The sequence below is a fragment of the Rhipicephalus sanguineus genome, chromosome 6, assembly GCF_013339695.2.
Source record: "Rhipicephalus sanguineus isolate Rsan-2018 chromosome 6, BIME_Rsan_1.4, whole genome shotgun sequence".
Taxonomy (NCBI): Eukaryota; Metazoa; Arthropoda; class Arachnida; order Ixodida; family Ixodidae; genus Rhipicephalus; species Rhipicephalus sanguineus.
The window spans coordinates 152,406,475-152,424,429 of record NC_051181.1 but is presented as its reverse complement, the minus strand read 5'-3'; the positions used below and the strand labels follow the sequence as shown (position 1 = coordinate 152,424,429).

At 46.6% G+C, this 17,955-nt stretch overlaps 2 protein-coding genes across 7 annotated transcripts in view; both read left to right on the top strand.

Annotated features, from left to right (window-relative positions):
• LOC119396811 (peroxisomal targeting signal 2 receptor) overlaps positions 1-17,955 on the top strand; it is a 521,060-nt gene that overhangs the window by 51,518 nt on the left and 451,587 nt on the right. The window lies entirely within an intron of this gene.
• Positions 1,333-16,377, top strand: LOC119397642 (uncharacterized). Its single transcript, XM_049416634.1, has 8 exons — positions 1,333-1,398; positions 5,266-5,638; positions 6,543-6,666; positions 7,968-8,274; positions 9,591-9,837; positions 10,617-10,768; positions 11,611-11,848; positions 13,798-16,377. Exons 1-8 carry the CDS (start codon positions 1,333-1,335, stop codon positions 16,182-16,184), a joined length of 3,894 nt encoding a protein of 1,297 aa, XP_049272591.1. The 3' UTR covers positions 16,185-16,377.

Sequence of the window (17,955 nt, the reverse complement as noted above, 5' to 3'; positions counted from 1 at the left end):
AAGTAAAGTCAGCAGCGTAAGATATATTCACGATAAAACTTATTGCATCTACTTGTAGAGTCACAGAGGAAATAAGTGTTTCACCGCCTTGTAAGCAAAAACAGCGATGATTGAGGTGAAAGAAACTGAAGATGACCAAATAGCTTCGTCCGCTCTTACAATGAAGTGCATCTCTTTCTCTCTCTTTCATCTTTCCACTCCCCTCTATTAGTGAAACACGGTACCAACGAACGGAAAACGTAGCCCTTTGTGCACAGAGCCCCAGGCGCCGCCGTCGCCACCGTCAGTCTTATTTTTCTTCTCGGTTTTAATTTTCGTGAATGGAACATCGATCACCTCAGAGGGTTAAGAGGGTGACGAAATTAACGAACGTGCAGGCATAAATTGAAATCAGCTCGTGCAAGACATAGTAATTTGGAAATCGGTAGGAAAGGCCTTCGTGCTGCAGTCGACATAAAAAAAGAAAACTGAGGATGATGATGACCAGGGGCGTAGCCAAGGGAAACAATAAAGGGAAACTCGTGATTAACTGTGATGGGGTTTTCAACCCTTCCGAAAATTTTCGATTTTGCTTGCGTATATATCACGCACACATACAAGCGCATGCACGGACATATTTAAAGTATGGTTGAGTCCCCCAGAAAATATTTTCTGGCTACGCCCCTGAATTGATGACGAAGCTGAATTGATGACTAAGCAAAGTAACGTGAACTCCAAGCGTCGCTGAGAATTTCCACCTTCTTGACGTTTCGGAATGCACCGCATACGGTGCCCTCACTGCGAACAGGCGTCAACAATTGCTGTTTTCACGCAAGTAGCCCAAAAAATTGGCACCATTTTTGTTTTCTTGGCACATAACTTCCCCGTTCGTTCACAGCCTAAAGCCTCGTCCCGCGCTCGACTCTCTCGCTCGGCCTGTCACGGTGCGTTGGTCGCAGGAAGAAGGACCCCACGTCTCCTTCTCTCTCCGAGGAGAAAGAAAGAAAGAAAGAAAGAAAGAAAGAAAGAAAGAAAGAAAGAAAGAAAGAAAGAAAGAAAGAAAGAAAGAAAGAAAGAAAGAAAGAAAGAAAGAAAGAAATAAAGAAAGAAAGAAAGAAAGAAAGAAAGAATAAAAAGACCTCCTCTCAGCTCCTGCGGTCTATAATGTTACGTTCCCCGCCTCTGAAGACGACGGTGTGGGATCTTCCGACGTCTTGAAGTGAGCATGACGCGAAGTGAGCACCAGCACTTCGCCACCACTGCCACCAGGACCGTCGTCCGCTTGGCAGGTCTTCTCCGTTGACGCACCAGCGGCAGACATCGCGCGACGGGCGATGCGGAGGTGTAGCCGCTATGGATGTCCTCACAGTCAGGATACTGCTGCCGATATTGATCACCGACATCATTTGGGCAACTCCGGTAAGCCCAGTATTGCTCCCATCGGTTTCATATGATAGTATGGTTCTACTTCACTTCGATATATTGATGTAGATGTGTTAAAACAAAAGTAAAGCGACCCTAATGCAGGACTTAGGGGTCTGAGGGTAGAACTCGCACTGACTGTGTTGTTAAACTTGTGATTAACGGTGATCCATCTTCTTTTTCTTCTCAGTAAATGTATTGATCCTTCACCCCAGCCCCCCGAAAGCCTTCTGCACCTCACCTGGTTTTGCAATGAACAAACAGCGCTAGAGACGGGACGGTCAAATACCACAGACGAGGCGTTGAACCAAAAACCACTCGTTTATTGAGGGGAAATGCAATATATACAAAAGCTCCGCACGTAAGAAAAAAAAAAAAGCAAGCAAACAAAAGCACAGTATCAAAGCAGAGAGAGAATGAAATTCATCGCCTCTCGTACGTCCGAAAATGAGGCTGTCACTTTCCTACCAAATAACTAATGGCACATCTATGCAGGGAAACAGAAGGTACGCTGCAGCAGGTGTTTCCATGTGTACACATATGATACGCTTCACTGTACAGTGCGACGAAAAGACACGACACGGACTTATATCAGAAATATGTATATATCAAGATACTTCACCTTGTTTAACAGAGAGAGAGCCTTCTTCAAAATGCTGCGGAAGCGTACATATATATAAAAAAATATAACAAGATGTCTTTGGACGGCGTTTTGGTCTCTTTTTGTGGTAATTACTTTCCGAGTGACAAGTTTTCATGAGTAAAAGAACATAGTAGTCTAACGTACGCGAATTGAATGAGTGCAACTCTGCTTGTGCTGTGCGCTTAGCGGAAAGTGAATTAATCGGACACTGAACAAAGTCTTGAGATCCAAGACCTAACTTTAGACGTTTAATTAAGTTCGGACGGTATTTGCAAGTATAGAGTAAGAAGCGAGTACTCTGTGTTCTCACGCGAGGTGGTAGCGCTGGTGGTAGCGGGAGTTTGGTAGCTGCTAAAGATGCTATATAGTTCGAACTAATGCAGTGGTAATAGCGTAAGGTACACACTCGCGCGCTTGTGATCACTTCATGACATACAAGTGCGCTTTTCGCGCGATCTTGCATGCGCACTCAGAAATACAGCGGTGTCCTGTGCAACACAGTTCCGTTATGTCTGCGCCCCTTGCTTTAAAAAAAAAACGGTGATTTCCAGTAGTGGTATATGGGGTATTGCGTGCAAAAAAAAAATATATATATATATATCCTGCGCTAATGTCGTTATTGTGTAGGCCCTGGTGTAGTTCTAAATCCCGCGCTTAATGCAGCTCCACTACCGTGAAACCTGAGGAAGTGCGTAGCACGGGCAACCCAGCGATCCCTTCGGCGATCGCGCGCTTGCCGAGGCGGTGGCGCCCCCTCTGGCGCGGCGCGAGTATCAGTCAGATGTTTCAGAAGCATTTTTCACAATTTTAGGCTGATAATTGCGATTGATTCTAGGTTATTTCTGTAGTTTAAATTATTTTAGACCTTGTTAGTTTATTTTGCACAGGTTTTGAGCATAGTCAACGTTGACAGTTAGCCTTGTTTTAGGCCTGCATTGACCACCGCGTGACCATGCTACATGAGAGAGTGGATAAACGACAAGCCAGGCCCCTAAAGGGCATTGCACTTCAAACCACGCTATGATTATGAGGCACGCCGTGGTGGAAGACTCCTGAAATTTCGACCATCTGGTGTTCGTGCACTGACATCGCGCAGTACACGGGCCTCTAGCATTTCGCCTGCATCGAAATGCGACCGCCGCGACGGGGATCGAACCCGCGACTTGCCACAAAAGCAAACTGATGGGAGTAAGCGGCACGGGGCGAACAGAAAAAAAAAAACGCCGTTACAGCTGCAGCAGCGCAGGGAAATGAATAAAAAGGAGAACGGAAATTACGGCATCAACGCTCTTTTAAATACGCCGCCGCTGCGAAAGAGCGAGACAGCGCAGCGAAAGCGAAAACGGACTAGAGACCAAGTCCCGTCACACTCGCACAAAAGCGTCGGACACGCACCGTCAACGAAAAACTGTCACGGCTGCTTGAATTCCCCGGGTAGAGATAAAAACAGCTCTCCTGTCGCCCTCCGAGACTTTGGGCAACAAAACCCATTTTTCGCGCATGGTCGACGCTGGTGGCCCTTGGAGGGCGCATTCCCGGAACACCGGGACGTGGTCAAGAAAGTAAGCGAAACGATAGCCATCTGTAAGGCATATGAAAAAGAAAAGAAGTACGGCAGACAACTTAATCATTGGGTGGAAAACTAAATTGCTACTGGATGTGGCATTGGGCTGATGAGGTCGAGGTCGCAGCTCCGAGTCTCGCCAAGGTGGTGCACATTTCGGTGGACATTGAGTGGAAAAATGCTTTCGTTTTCCGTATAACATCGGACACCTGTTAAAGAACCGCGGGAGGTTAAAATTGATCCGGAGTCTCACCACAACGCTTTACGATGTGACTGGTGACACGAGGAAATCTCACGTGTCCCACGTTGTGACACGTGAAAATCCCTGTATAAGTGTGCCTGATAGAAAAGTTGCGAATTTGTTGATGAAGGCTCGCGAATCAACACAGACAACACCATCGCGCTGCCTTTGTCAAGATGTACTGTGGCTTTAGCAGGGGAGTAGTCAGAAAGTTTTTCGAGAGAGAGGGGGGTGGGTGGCCTCAACCACCCTTTATGTATGTCCGTGCGTGAGTTTGTATGTATACGTGCATATGTACACATGCAAGAATTAAAAATTCCAGCAGGAGGTTTGTGCGTTCTGCTATGGGAGAACTGTATGCAGTTGTCCTGTAAACACGATCAAGCTTCCCAACCAAGACACTGTGTTTAGAAAAAAAAAACGATTGTTGATGATATAAAGTACGCTGTACTCTACCACGGCCGCACGATAAAACCATTTTTAAATGCGAAGCAATTCTTAGCGAACTTCTGCGACTTTGAGCGTATCTATCTGTCTATCTATATATCTAGCCGCCTACGACTTTGTGCTCTCCTGGCCGTTTCGTTAATCGGATGTATACCAAAACTGGTGCGGAATAACATGAAATGACAGGTCATAACATGAAAATCATGACATGCATGTCATGAACAGCATGATTTACATTCCACGGCCTTGGGGCTTTGCGGTCGTTCCGTTAATTTCATATATACCAAAATTGGTATGGCGTGACAAGAGTTCATGCCGAACATAATGACATGTCCTAACGTGCAAATCATGACACTCAGGTCATGTGCAGCATGATTTACATGACATGGTCTCGGGGCGCTCGCGGCCGTTTAAATGAATGGATATATACGAAAACTGGTACGACGAGACATTTGTGCGTGACGAACACAACTGAAACGTGGTAACATGAAAATCATGACATGCATGAAATGCACGACATGGTTTACATGCCACACTCATGGCCCACTCGCGGTCGTTTCGCTAGATTGATATACACCAAAATTGGTATTGCGCGATGTGACTGTATGAAGAACACGAATAACAGGTGGCAACCTTTATACTAGTCGGCGACTTCAACATAGACATTATGGACACTAGAACCTACCTTTGTCGTCGGCTCTTTATGTCACCTTATGTCACTTTACATCACTTTACGTCACTCAATTTACATCACATGGGGCAACGCTTTGGTAACCTACGGTTACTCACCCATACGATACCCAGAGCTTCGCCCACTCGTCATGATTCACTTCGTGGAGATGCGTGGATTTTTTGTCCCTCGTTTTAAGTTCCGCTGCTCGAACCAGTGTTAGCTATGAACTAGTAGCTCCGGCGAATACCGTTTTGCCGATAAACCACTCCGCTGAAGTTGCTCACGCATTTGTGCAGGCTGTGCTAGCGAGTACTCCCATCGTACCTTCAACTCTGCCGCCTTTTGCGACGGCGAGCGTGAAGTCGAGGAACAACGGTACGCCGATGGGAGCATCGCGGCCGCAAGAAGGCGCGACGTATTTCAACGCCACGTCACCGTCTGACGCCAATGCGACGTCGATACCAGAGGAGAGCGAACGTGTTCTCAACCACCTGATGCGCCTGATGGAGACGCTAAATCACGTGCCGTATCTGGAAGCACTGTCTCGTGGTTCTTTGCACGACAAGGACAAGATACCGGTCATCAAGGAGGCCGTCAAGGAGCTCAAAGTGGGAGTTCACGACAACGCTACGTTGAGCGTCACGTTGTACGAATCGCCGCAAGAGGGCGGTAAGAGCCCACCCCTTTTTCTCTTTTTAATACAAACGTATCAATATATACAATGCAGATGTTCTCTGTCGTATTGAGTAGCCCTTTAAACGTTGTAAATAGCTGTCTTTGATGGGTGATATTCTGGACAAAAGTTTCTCTGTAAAGTAGGTCGTATTCTTCTGGACTCCGTCGAATATTGTCAAATTCATGACCGTGGGAGCCCTTCTTGGTTGATAAGGCGGATTATACTTCTCCTATTGTTTCAAAAACTAAACATGGTATCGGCAGTATGGTGGAATTCGTTTGTGTTCAGAATAACACCTTTTCTCTTTACAATAGGGTCCATGGAACATATATGTGCGCGCGTGTGCAATTCAGCAAAGCGTGCTGAATGAACTCCAGTCTATGCAAGAGATTGTGTGCTTCACAGCATGACACGTTTGCACTGAAGCAAAAGTAACTTTAAGAAACCAACTTTCTGAGGGAGAGCACGAAAGAGAGAGGGCAGATAGAGAGTTTATTTCCTGGAAGGCAGAGACGTTAAGCTAGCTTATGAGCCTTTCGCCCATATCTTTAAGCAAAATTTTCAAAAGTATCCCTAAAGAAGCGAGCCGAACGCTATGTGCTGTGTGCCCTCACAGATTAATGCAAAAGGATGTGATTTGCGCACGCTATAAATATCTAAGCTGGTACCAGTGTCATATAACAAAACTTTTTTATACATTGCGACATGTCTTTGTTCCTTTTTTCAGTAAGGTAGTCCACGATGTTCAGTATTACGTAAATGAGAACAGGGAATCAGTTATAATCTAAATATAAAATCGCTTTTGATGTAACGAATGTTCGCCCTTGCCCTTAATGAAGTGACAAAGTGGGAATGTTCCAGTAGTATACAAAAATATTTGTGCATTTTTTTAAAAAGGGGAGGCCTTGCCAACGATGCAGAAGGAGTTCATATTCGTACATCCACCCGCCAACGCGTCTCAAGACTTGGCGCCCGAAGCGGGAAACCTGCACGGACACATCTCGCCGCACGCGCCGCACAGGTAAGATTGCTGCCGGTGCTACACCCGCGTACAAGCCGTTTTGGATGCTGACTTACGGCCAAATCACTCCGGGCACAGCACACAACACACTATTTGCAGTGTAACATCGAAACAAGTCAGTAGTTCAGCAGAAGATAGAGGCTTCAAGGGATGAAAAAATCTTGAACAGGGGGTGTCGCTGGAGCCAACGTTTCGACAAGTGGTCTTGTCTTCTACGAGGCAGCAACGCTGTTGCAGCGACATCCCCTGTTCGAGAATTTTTCATCAGTTGCTGCCTTGAAGACAAGACCCTGCGCTGTAAGGAAGCTGACCAGCGCAGCCGAGTTGCCAGAGAGGTCATCGATGTCTGTATAAATGTTGAAAAATGAAATCGAATGAAGTTGACATTGAATTGAACATAGGCGCACGGTAGTCGCTGGATCCCATGCCAGCAGAGGCGGCCCCAAATCCTAAGAACCTGGAATGCAAAAAAAAAACAAGAAACTTAGTAGCGTACTAAGATTTTAGGCGCACGTTAAATACTTCAAGGCGATCACAATGAGCTCTTCCACGGCATCCTACTTTCTGGGTCAAAATACAGCAGCGTTGCAGTTAGAGTTGCAGTTAGAAATATTTTTTACAGCTAAAACGCATAAAAGTGACTGTCCTCTCCGTGTGATTTTGTCCGAAAACGACACATGGCAGAAGTGTTTGGCATTGTTCTTACAGAAGCACTTGAAGATGCTTCCTGTTGACGATCCTTATTTGGTAGTCAAGTCGGAGCAAGTTGTTGAATTCTTTAAGGCTAGGCAGGACCAGAACCTAGCCGTCTTTTCGATCGACGTTAAAGATTTGTTTTATTCACTTCCCCAGGCGGAATTGATGACATGTGTTGCAGATAGCATTGACAGGTTGGGAAGTGTCAATTTCCAGAACGCTTCCGGCTTGTCCTGTGATCAGTTTTTAGAGCTCCTTCTCTTTTATGTAAACTCAACCTACGCAACTTGGGACGAACCCATTGTGAAACAAAAAAATGGCATATGTATTGGGCCTTCTATCGCTCCCTGTTTGAGCGACCTATTTCTGGCTCACCGCAACAAGCTCCTTCGCGATCGTTTGACCAGTACGGACGTCGTTGGCGTCTTCAGATTCGTAGACGACTACCTAATTGTTTCACGCCTTGACTCTAACAACTTTGACGCAGGGGTCGCTAGAACCCTGAGCATTTTTACTGACGTGTTGTCCCCTCTTTTACTGACGCATGAAGTCCCGAAGGACAATTTCATAAGATTTTTGGACATAGGGTTGTATTGCCGTCCAAGAGGTGTTTGCTGGAGCTACGAGCCTAGAGGTAACAAGCCGGTGTTGCCATTTGCATCGGCGCACTCCAAGTTAGTCAAATGTGCCGTGATTCAGTCGTGTTTCCACAATTCTTTGTCCAAGTCTTGTGAGCATAAGATTGAGGAAAGTTTGTGGGGCCAGGCCAAGCGTCTGTGCGACTCCGGTTACCCCATGAGACTGTTGTCAGCGGTGGCGGAGCGCCTGAACAAAAAGTACAGGTCTAATCCGAGTGAGCATCAGAGTGACACTCGAAGGAAAAAGCTCGCAGTAGTGCCCTACATCCACACCGTATCTCACAACCTGAAAAGGATTGCGAGAAGGTCCGGTGTGGACGTTGTTTTTTCCGCGCCCGTGCGACTGCAGGGACTTTGCAGGCGAGTGAACGCCGAAAGAGAAAAAGAAAATGCTTCGTGTTCCACAAAACATAGCGAGAAGTTTGTTGCCTGCGTTAAAGACGTTATTTATTCCGTCCCGCTGTCATGTTCCCGTGTGTACATTGGCCAGACCGGCCGTTGTGTGAATCAAAGGTTGCGCGAACATGAGTACAATGTCACGAAAGTTATTTCCGGACACCTTGCCATTCACTGCCAAAGATGTGGCTGTTTTCCCATTTTTGATAAAACTAGTATTCTCAACAGGGCAAGAGATCGATTGACAAGAGAAATTATTGAAGCGTATGAAATAGATAAAATGAATGATACATGTGTCAGCATGACATCCTTGTCACTAACAGACAAGGAAAAGAGATATCTGGATCCGTCACTCTAGGTTGGTGGCAACTGGTTGTGATTGCGGCAGAACATGCGCGTTTGGGTCCTGCTTTTGTTTCTTGTTTTGTGTGCACCTGCTCGCGTGTGTCTATATAAGCGTCACGTGCATATGAAAAATAAACATTCCAGTTGAAAGTCAGCGCTGTGTGTGTGTTTGCGTGTTCCTTCTCCGTCCGTGTCCAGTCGCGCTGTAGAAACTAAGCAGCGTCATCCCAATTAAGCTAAACGACTATTACTTACTAAATAGTACTTTACTAACACCAGAATGTTAAGCATGCTGATAGTCTGACATCTTAAAGCGTCTTTGTGCCTTACACAGCACGCCGTGTCAAGACCGGCAGTCATACGCGTACGCATTCAACTGAAAGCCTACGTTGTAGCAACAATGCCGTCACCTCTTTTTATATATCTCTATACTTCGTGTCAGTGAGAGAGAGAGAGATAGAAAGAAAGAGAAAGAGAGAGATAAATGTAATCAGGAAAGGCAGAGACTTTAACCGGACGATAAATATCCGGTTTGCTATTCTGCACTGGGGAAGGGGTAAAGATAGACAGAAAAACAAGAAAGAGAAACATGAGAGAGGGAAGAACAGCAGTGATAACAGAAAGGAAGGCACGTCAACCATCTTAGCCCGTTTGGCTGCCCTGATCTGAGAAAAGGGGAGAGGGACCTCAATGATGATAATGATGAGAGAAGGCTGTAGTATGCTCGGACACACACACACAATGAAGGGTTGCTCATTCAGTTCATTTATAGGGATCGCATAGGCCTAATGGCAAGGTTAATCGTAGGACTCCGCTGTGGTTTACGGTCACCGGTGCGTTGCATCGGAGCGCAAGCGCGAGTCATTTCTCGCACGCAGCGTGGGCGGCCACGAGAGGCAGGGTTACCGTTACGGCCAATGGGCCGTCGGTGGTCGGAGCCAGAAGCACGAGCAGCACGGTCGCCAGAGCGCGGGCGGTGCTCATCGCCACCTGGAGGACGCCCACGGCAAAGTGCACAAGGAGCGAGGCCACGACAAGGGTGGTCAGGCCGAGCGAAAGTACAGGGTTCGCACCGAGATCGAGTACTTCGAGAGGGGTGAGTGGGCCACCACCTTGTTCCCTCGAGACTTGTTGACACAGGCCAATTCGGATTGCACACCTCATAAACTATCGCAGCAAAGGGCGACGAAGGTGCTGCTACAGTTTTCCAGGACAACAAAAAATCTTAATCGGTATTCATTGTGTCTCATGCGGACATATGCTGATCTGGTGGATGTGCAATTATCCTAACCAGCGGTGATCATTTGTCTATGCTCTCTGCATTCTTCTCACTCTATTCTTATGTATTTACACGTTACTCCCGCGTCTCCAATCTTCGCGTAGCAAATTGAGTTGTCCTGGTTAACCTCCCCACTTTCTCCTTTGCTTTATCTCTCGCTCTAGTGAGTCTTTATGAAAGATAACTTTCGATTTACAGTCGAAGTCTTATCTTGTCACGACCTTAAAGCGGGAAATAATAAGCGTACGTACCACAGAACCTAACCAGTGACACGACTACTCAAGAAGTGATCCTCCAACTTGCACACCTGAGATCATCGGTTAAACATCGGTCAATTTCATATTAGACTGAACATGCTTCTCGTTCTGTAGAACAAGAGTAAAGAGTGTGACATTATTCGATGGATGGCAATAACAAATGTCATCCGTCATCAGGGATGCTATTTTCCTATAGCTAATACAAACAAACACATGGCAACCTCCAATAAGACATTCGAGTGCTGTTTGCTCATTACGTTCTCAAGGTTTCATCTGCGGCTAAACAATTTTTGAGGCACGGTTATGTTCAACCTGACCGTCGTTTTTTTTTTTATGCAGAGAAATTCAAGGACGACGAACACGACAAGCTGAAAGCGGCCCACCGGAGCAAAGCGAGCACGGACGCCATCAAGGGCGCCGACAGATTCGCATCGCAAGGGCACCAGAGCCACCAGAGGCACCTCGGCGGGGGCTATGCACAGGGGACCCAGGTAGGTTTCGATGCGATATGAACCGAATAAAAAAGAGTGCAAATGTACACTATGCTACAGATGATACGCAAAATTTTGTCCTTCACAAAGGTTATAGTTTGACGTAACCGAGGTGGCAGATATCAGGGCGTGCAGTTGTGGAATAGGGTGTCAGAATGCTAGGTAATGCCATAATCTCTGACGGTTTCCGTACCTCGCAGCATCCAAGCTTAAAAAACACGTTTCTCACTGCTGAGAAATATTCACACATTACGCACGGAATCCCGAAGGCAGGATTCTCGTGCAAATAACTCGCTCTAATCACTGCTGACCATACTAATTAATTTTCTTTAATTTCCTTCATTCCAAACCCACATGAACAGCCACTTCAAATTACTTCGTGCATCGTACTAGCAGCGGGATATAAGACATCGTAATTAGGGCAATTTCCAAGCGTCGAAATCCCGTCTGAGCTCGATCATCTTCGTCGGAAAAATTTAGATGCGTCGAAAGATCTCCTTGAAGAATGACAAGTGTCACTTACGGCATCTTTATCGTGCCGTGGTGCTCGGCTTACCAGTGCACTGACAATTCACATCTAGGTGTCAAAGGTAAACGTTCGGATGATATCTGCCATGACTGGAAACAAGAAAACTGAAGATAAGGAACACCCCAAACAAAATTTATTTTAAAATTCCATACGATTCGAAGCCCGTCTTTTCTGTTGAGGCAGGCGTGGGTCATTGCATCGCAGGTGGTCTGCCTCGGTGGTTATGAAAAGCAATGTGATGGTCCAGAAGAATATACTTCGCTTTCATCACCAATATGTTTAACCGAATAATTTTTTCGTCCCTGTTGCGCAGCACGCTGTGGGCGTCGGCTATGCACCCGTATACGTTCATGGTGCCCCGGTCGCCGGCGGCAACAAGGGCATAGACGGTGGCAGGAGGGACTTCTCTCAGAAAGACGCGCAGAACCACGAAGAGTACCACCACGAGGCCGGCTCGCAGGGCTTCACCGACAAGGACAAAGGACACCAACGTGCCGGATGGAGAGAGCGTGGCTACCGCATCATCGCGGAGAAGGAGTACGTCGACAAAGGTGAGCCGAGTCTGTCCGCGAGGTTTCGGCCGTTAAAAACCGCTCGGATCAAACGTACTGTTCAATTCAAAACGACGCGAAGTCTGCCCGAGTTGTACGGACACATAGCAATTGTGTTTACCGCATGTGAGAGCAGCGCCTGATCGCACAGCCTAGCGGGTGGAGGAAGCAAGAGTGGGCTTTGGCCAGTGTTACAGAGAAAACGACGCGCGCGTCTTTCCCGTCTGTGCACCTATGATGGCGCGCACCATGGCCAGGAGCGCGCGTCTCTCAAGACCAAGTGATCACGTAATGTGACAAAGTCACGTCACCAAGTACCTTAAGTGACTTCACAAGATGAAGTGATTACGTCATGTGAAAATGCCACGTGACATGAACGTGAAACTGAAATAGTATGGACGTCCATATTGTCTACACGTCCAGACACGCCGTTCCCAAACGCTGCGTCCTCGCCGGCCGCGCCTGTCTGCTATCCGTGTCTGTCTGTGCGCTGCGTTACTTTCGCATTCAATGTCCAGAGCCGGGCTACTCGCTTCATTCTTTCTATGATTACACCTCCAGCGTCACTTCCATGGAAACAAGCTTATCATTACCTCTGCTATCACAACGTAGGAAAATATTTCCCCTCTGCCTGTTCCACAACGTATATTACGACAATCCGATTCTCAAGAATAAGTCGAAAACGCCTTCTTCTTACGTATCTGCCTGCATCGACCATCGTCATAAGGTTGGTACTCCCACATGCCACACCAACCATTTTTACAATTCATTCGTTCCCCGTACGTCAGCAAGTTGGAATCACCTTCCCCGATCTTCAAGTTCAAGGCTGCTGTAACTAACCTGTTGTTGTAATAATGTTATTATTTTTGTAGCATTATAATCTTTTTCCTTTTTGTGTAGCCTATTTGTTTTCCTTTTTTTGAACACGCCAATATTTTAACCTGTAGCTGCAACGATGCATACTTTGGTTCATATAGTCATGCGCTAGTGCTTTGAGTGTTATTTTCGTTCGCGTTGTTTCCTTGCTGTAAAAGATATTTTTATGCTTTGTATTCTCAATCAAGTGTTTTTTGGTCTTTTACTGTGCGCTGTTTATTGTTGGTTTCCTTTATTGTATCTATGTAACCGCACTTTTTTTCATTTTCTTTAAGCATGCTTTATTACAAATGTAACCCACTCCCCTCTGTAATGCACTCGGGCCCTGAGGGTAGTGAAATAAATAAATAAATAAATAAATAAATAAATAAATAAATAAATAAATAAATAAATAAATAAATAAATAAATAAATAAATAAACAAACAAATAAATAAATAAATAAATAAATAAATAAATAAATAAATAAATAAATAAATAAATAAATGCACATGAGGAAATTTAAGTTCCTCTGTAACATTTTCTTTCTTAATAGTCTGTCATATGGGCGTTTTTGCTAAGCCACACAGGGAGGCTCGGTGACTGTTGCTACCAGAAACTGCTGTCAGCCATGGGCGTCCGGAGGGGGGTGCAAGGGGGGGCAGCTGCCCCCCCTTGGAATTTAGGATAATAATTTTCTATGCAGTAGCAGTAAGCTACACCGCTTGATTAGCACACTGCAGTCCCGCATATCCGCGTGAAACATCATTCAGGATTACCAGCCAACTTTGCACGTTACATACTGCTATGGACTAATCTTGCCGGTCATGTCACGACAATGAAACAAAAGCTACCTATGCTGTATGCCCCCCTCCCCGTCCCCCACCCTCTGCTGATGCACCCCCCTGGAAAAAGTTCTGCGGACGCCCTTGCTGTCAGCCCATATTTAAGCCCGGCCTAGCCTAACAAATTGAAACCAACTGCAACCTCGGTGCTTGAATACCAGTCTCACGCTTGAGCACAAGCGTTGTGATTTGCACTTTGAAGACAAGATCAATGAAAAAATAAAAATAAAAATTCACCTCATTTTTTTCAGACAAACATCACGACAAGGCTTACGGTGTCGACAACCAGGAGCGAGGGCATCGACTCCGGTCCCAGGGACAACACGCTCACAAGCAAGGACAAGATGACATAAAGAAGGCGAAGGAACACTACGGTCACGGCGTGCACGACTCGGCTCACCACGAGAAGGCTCACAAGAACAGGGCTGCCTACGGAAAGACTTACCATGGCTCCACAGTGCATCTCGCGGGTCCACGTGACCATTTGTCCAGTTCCACGGACAAGGTAGCCGAGCTCGAAGCCGGAAATACAACGAACACACCCGACGACACACCGAGAAGAAAGAAAGTCATTCGAATTCGAGTACTGAGCAAGACACCTGGCATCGCTTCGGTCACGATCGGGGGACGAGCCACAAACGTACCACCGGAAACGGGTCCGCACCACGACGCTGAAGAGCCGACGGAACACGCTTCGCCGCCTAAAGACATTTCTCAAGTAGACAACTTCGGTCGTAGTTATGAGAGTCTCGCAGGAGGCTCAGCGGCGGATTCAACGCGGACGCCAAAGAAACATTTCGTTCCTATGGAAGTGTTGGCGAGCCTCTACACAAACGTCCGAGGTGACCCATTTGTAGCCATCCCAAGAGAGCAACAGAACTTGAACAACCAACCTTACTCCGCTCAAATCCATCGTCCAGTTGTACACAGTCAGGGTCCCGCCGTGAACAGCCGTGAACTGTACAATGAAAAGTCCTTCCAGCCCTTAATCGTAAATCCTGGGTTACGGGAAGAAAACAGGGAGAACAGGAATCCTAATTATGGAACACAAACATACGGTCCTCCTTCGACCGTTGACACCGCCGGACCTGCGTTGCATCATTCACCCGGCGTTGAAACTGGAGGGCGAACTCACTACGGACAACAGGGTTATATTCCCGGACCACCACCTAGACTGACATCCTTAAGTCGAGGGAATCATCAAGCTCAAGCAAACGTTGCCACGAGCGAAGGGTCGGGCGGGCACCCTGACTTCAAGCCCAATTCTGAAATAGGGGTGGACGCAGTACCGCCTTACACTGCAACCTCTGCAGATCAGGACAGCAATAACGTACGGTTTTACAACACACAGGTGAACAATGGTCAAGGCCAGTCGAACGCTTACGGGAACCCTGGGGCATTAAGCGTAAACCAGGTTCCCGGTGCACTTCACGTCCTCAGTCAGACTCAAAACGCCCCAAATGACGGATACTATACTGGGAATGCTCCGGCCCCTCTTGCACAACAGCAGCAGTCTCCAGTACCAGTAGCGATGACTCACGCTCTTAGATATCCCGGTCAAGTCACTTCGCGCCCTGACATTCCTTACGCCAACCCATACAACGTTGACGCTGGTGTTGTCATTCCAAGTCAAGATGCTGGAACAGTCCCCGCTGTTCATGTGTCCACGTACCCAGTCTACGTCGAAGGGACAGCTGTCCAGCCAGACACTTACAGATTGCCGATAGAAAAGCCTGGAGTTCAAGGCGGCTACTCGCCTCATGTGCTCACTGGGGTCAGTGGTTATCAAGGGGCGGATAACCCTACTGTGGGTCATTATGTTCAAGTCTACCCAGGGGTGCAAGAGGCTTCGCAGATAGTACCTGTAGGGCAAGAGAAAGATAGGAAATCGAAACTATTCTTTAAGACATTCGATGATAAAGATATAAATGGTTCACCTACGCTGCAGTCATCAGAAGATAATGAAAAAGACAATAACAGGCAAACTGACGATGATGGCACGAAAAACGCAAATGAATCATACGACGACGGTAGGCTATCGACCTGTCAAGAAGAAAATTGCACACTACCCATAGAAAAATCACGTTTGAACCAGTTAGCCCTCTCAAAGGCGACGGCAGTCTTTAGAGACTTCGACAAAATAAAGAAGCCGTTCAGAGACTGCCAAACCGGAGCTTGTGGTCAGGGTCGAAAGTGCAGCCGCAAGGAGCTAGCAAGTGGTATGTGTTCGTTGAAAAAAGATAACTCCGTGACATCGCCTGTGAATGGGTTCAGAAAAATCCAGAAGGAGAGTATGGATTTCGGACGTTCGAAGGGACGTTCAGACGAGGAGTTGAGTTCTGAGGCAACAGAGAAAAGTGGCGAACGCACGGAAGGTCAAAATGATGACCAGTTGAAGCCAAGTACCATGGAAGAGCAAGCAATTATGACCGCCGATGCTCAACTAAAGGCGGCTCGGCCGACGCTCGAAGGCATGGGGTACATATTGAATTTAGGCAAACCAGCCAGGAAACCTCTGCGTCCTGACAAGATTATCAAGATCGTCAAGAAAGATTACTTTAGCCAACCACTGCGTCTGAGTTCCGGGGGAAATGTTAAACACGACGGCCTGTGGCACGCCAAGACTTCGGCGAGTTGACGACGAGAAGTTTGGAGTAGGTTTTTACAGCGCCTGGCCCGACCATAGCTGGTATTCACAGTGTCAAACAGTATGGTGTAAATATCTCATGTCCGACGCCAGTTAAATTTTTAAGAAATACAAAACTGACTTCGATGTCATAAACTGTTGAATAATGCAACAGAAGAAAGAGCAAATAAAGGGGAACGTAATAGACGCACTTTCTGTCCATTAAATCATCTTTCGCAGTACACAGTTCGCGCGACTCTTGTTTGGACACTGCATCTTGGAATCGGTGTATCGGCTTTCCGATGAATAGTGATAGTGGAGATTTCAGAATAGACTTCCCTCATTTTGACGACTACAAAAGTACGTACGTTTTCTTGAATACTTGTACATGCTGATACTTACGGCTGTCCCGCTCAATATTCTGGTCCTCGTCAGACCAAGAAATGCTCAGCAGCGGTATGTGTAAAAGAGACTGTGGGAGCGGTGAGAATAGTGATAGCGTTACTTGTGGCGTCCACCTGGGGCGAGAGACGAACTGTATCAACTCCAAGTGTGTTTCTCGGGCCTTAGTAACCGTGCTTCACAAAAAAGCTGCTTTGGCACCACTACAAAGTTTCGAGTAAATACTGAAATTGAGTATGCCATTAGAAGGAAATATACTTTCTCGGTGACGTTGCCAAGCGAAGGTTGTTGAAACTCAGCCGGTATTCTGAAATATACTTTTTTTTTTGTAAATGAGGTCCTTCGTGTGCAGTTGGTCTGTAGCGCTGAAGTTCAACAGTTTGTGAAGGACGCAGTGCCAAAAATTTCCTGGGAGTGCAATTTCCAGGCCAAGCCACTTTCGTATTGAGCGACGTATCATGTATTTCGAAATTTTATTAACATAACGCCAGCTATTGATACTATCGCTGCAAACGTGGGCCTATCTTCACAAAAAATGTAAGTGCATTCGAAATTACCGTATAAGGAGTCGGTCGCTTCGTTATCACAATGGTCGTTATACTGATCTTGGTATAACAACCCAAACGCTTTCCAATCAACAAATGCTCTTATCTAAGACAAGTTTTGTGAATATTGAAGGAGGAAGACTTTTTGAAATCACGTTAAGCCATGTTCTACAAAAAAATAAAGAACGTTATTAATCCCTAAACGCTCCCTTAATCTCCTTACGCTTTCTCGGCGACGTTGCCGAAGTTTCCTTCTCGACTTAAAGCCTGGCACGTCTGGCCACTAAGTTTCTCCTTTTTTTTTGTCTTTTTAATTAAACTTTATCTGCGCCTTAGTTCAGTCAAAATAAAGAGAAGTCTGTAGATACGCTTTTCCGAGTGAACGGGATCATTACACAACCCTCGTCTGCGCACTAGAGCTTTACGTTATATAGCTGCGCGACTTCGCTTAACAGCGAGGTGGCTGACCTTGCGACACGTAATTGCTGTTAGAGTAAGCCGTAACCGCCTTGCATTCAATGCCGCCATGCGAGACCAGCTTGTGTGAGAAGAATGCGCGACAGTATAAAGCGACGCTTGCAGAACCTCAAGCCGCCATATATCTCCCACAGAGGGTAATCCTTCCGAACAACATTTTCTCCCGCTGACAGCAGCGCGTGACGTAGTCATAGTGTGCACCAAGGCGTCGCTCTGAATCCACGGCTTTAAAAGACGTCCAGCCCTTGCAGTGCTGCGAGAGATAAATTGCGTCCCAAGCCCCGGTTCCCGTTCGACTCCAGGAAACGCATACAAAGAGCGAGATAATCCCGCCTGGTCTTGTTCTCGGCGGTGAGGCG

Excerpts from the sequence above, each read along its gene's own strand:
- LOC119397642 (XM_049416634.1), top strand. The coding sequence starts at position 1,333 with ATGGATGTCCTCACAGTCAGGATACTGCTGCCGATATTGATCACCGAC. Across the intron at positions 1,399-5,265 it reads ACATCATTTGGGCAACTCCG|GCTGTGCTAGCGAGTACTCC; the intron begins GTAAGCCCAGTA and ends GCATTTGTGCAG. Across the intron at positions 11,849-13,797 it reads GAAGGAGTACGTCGACAAAG|ACAAACATCACGACAAGGCT; the intron begins GTGAGCCGAGTC and ends CATTTTTTTCAG.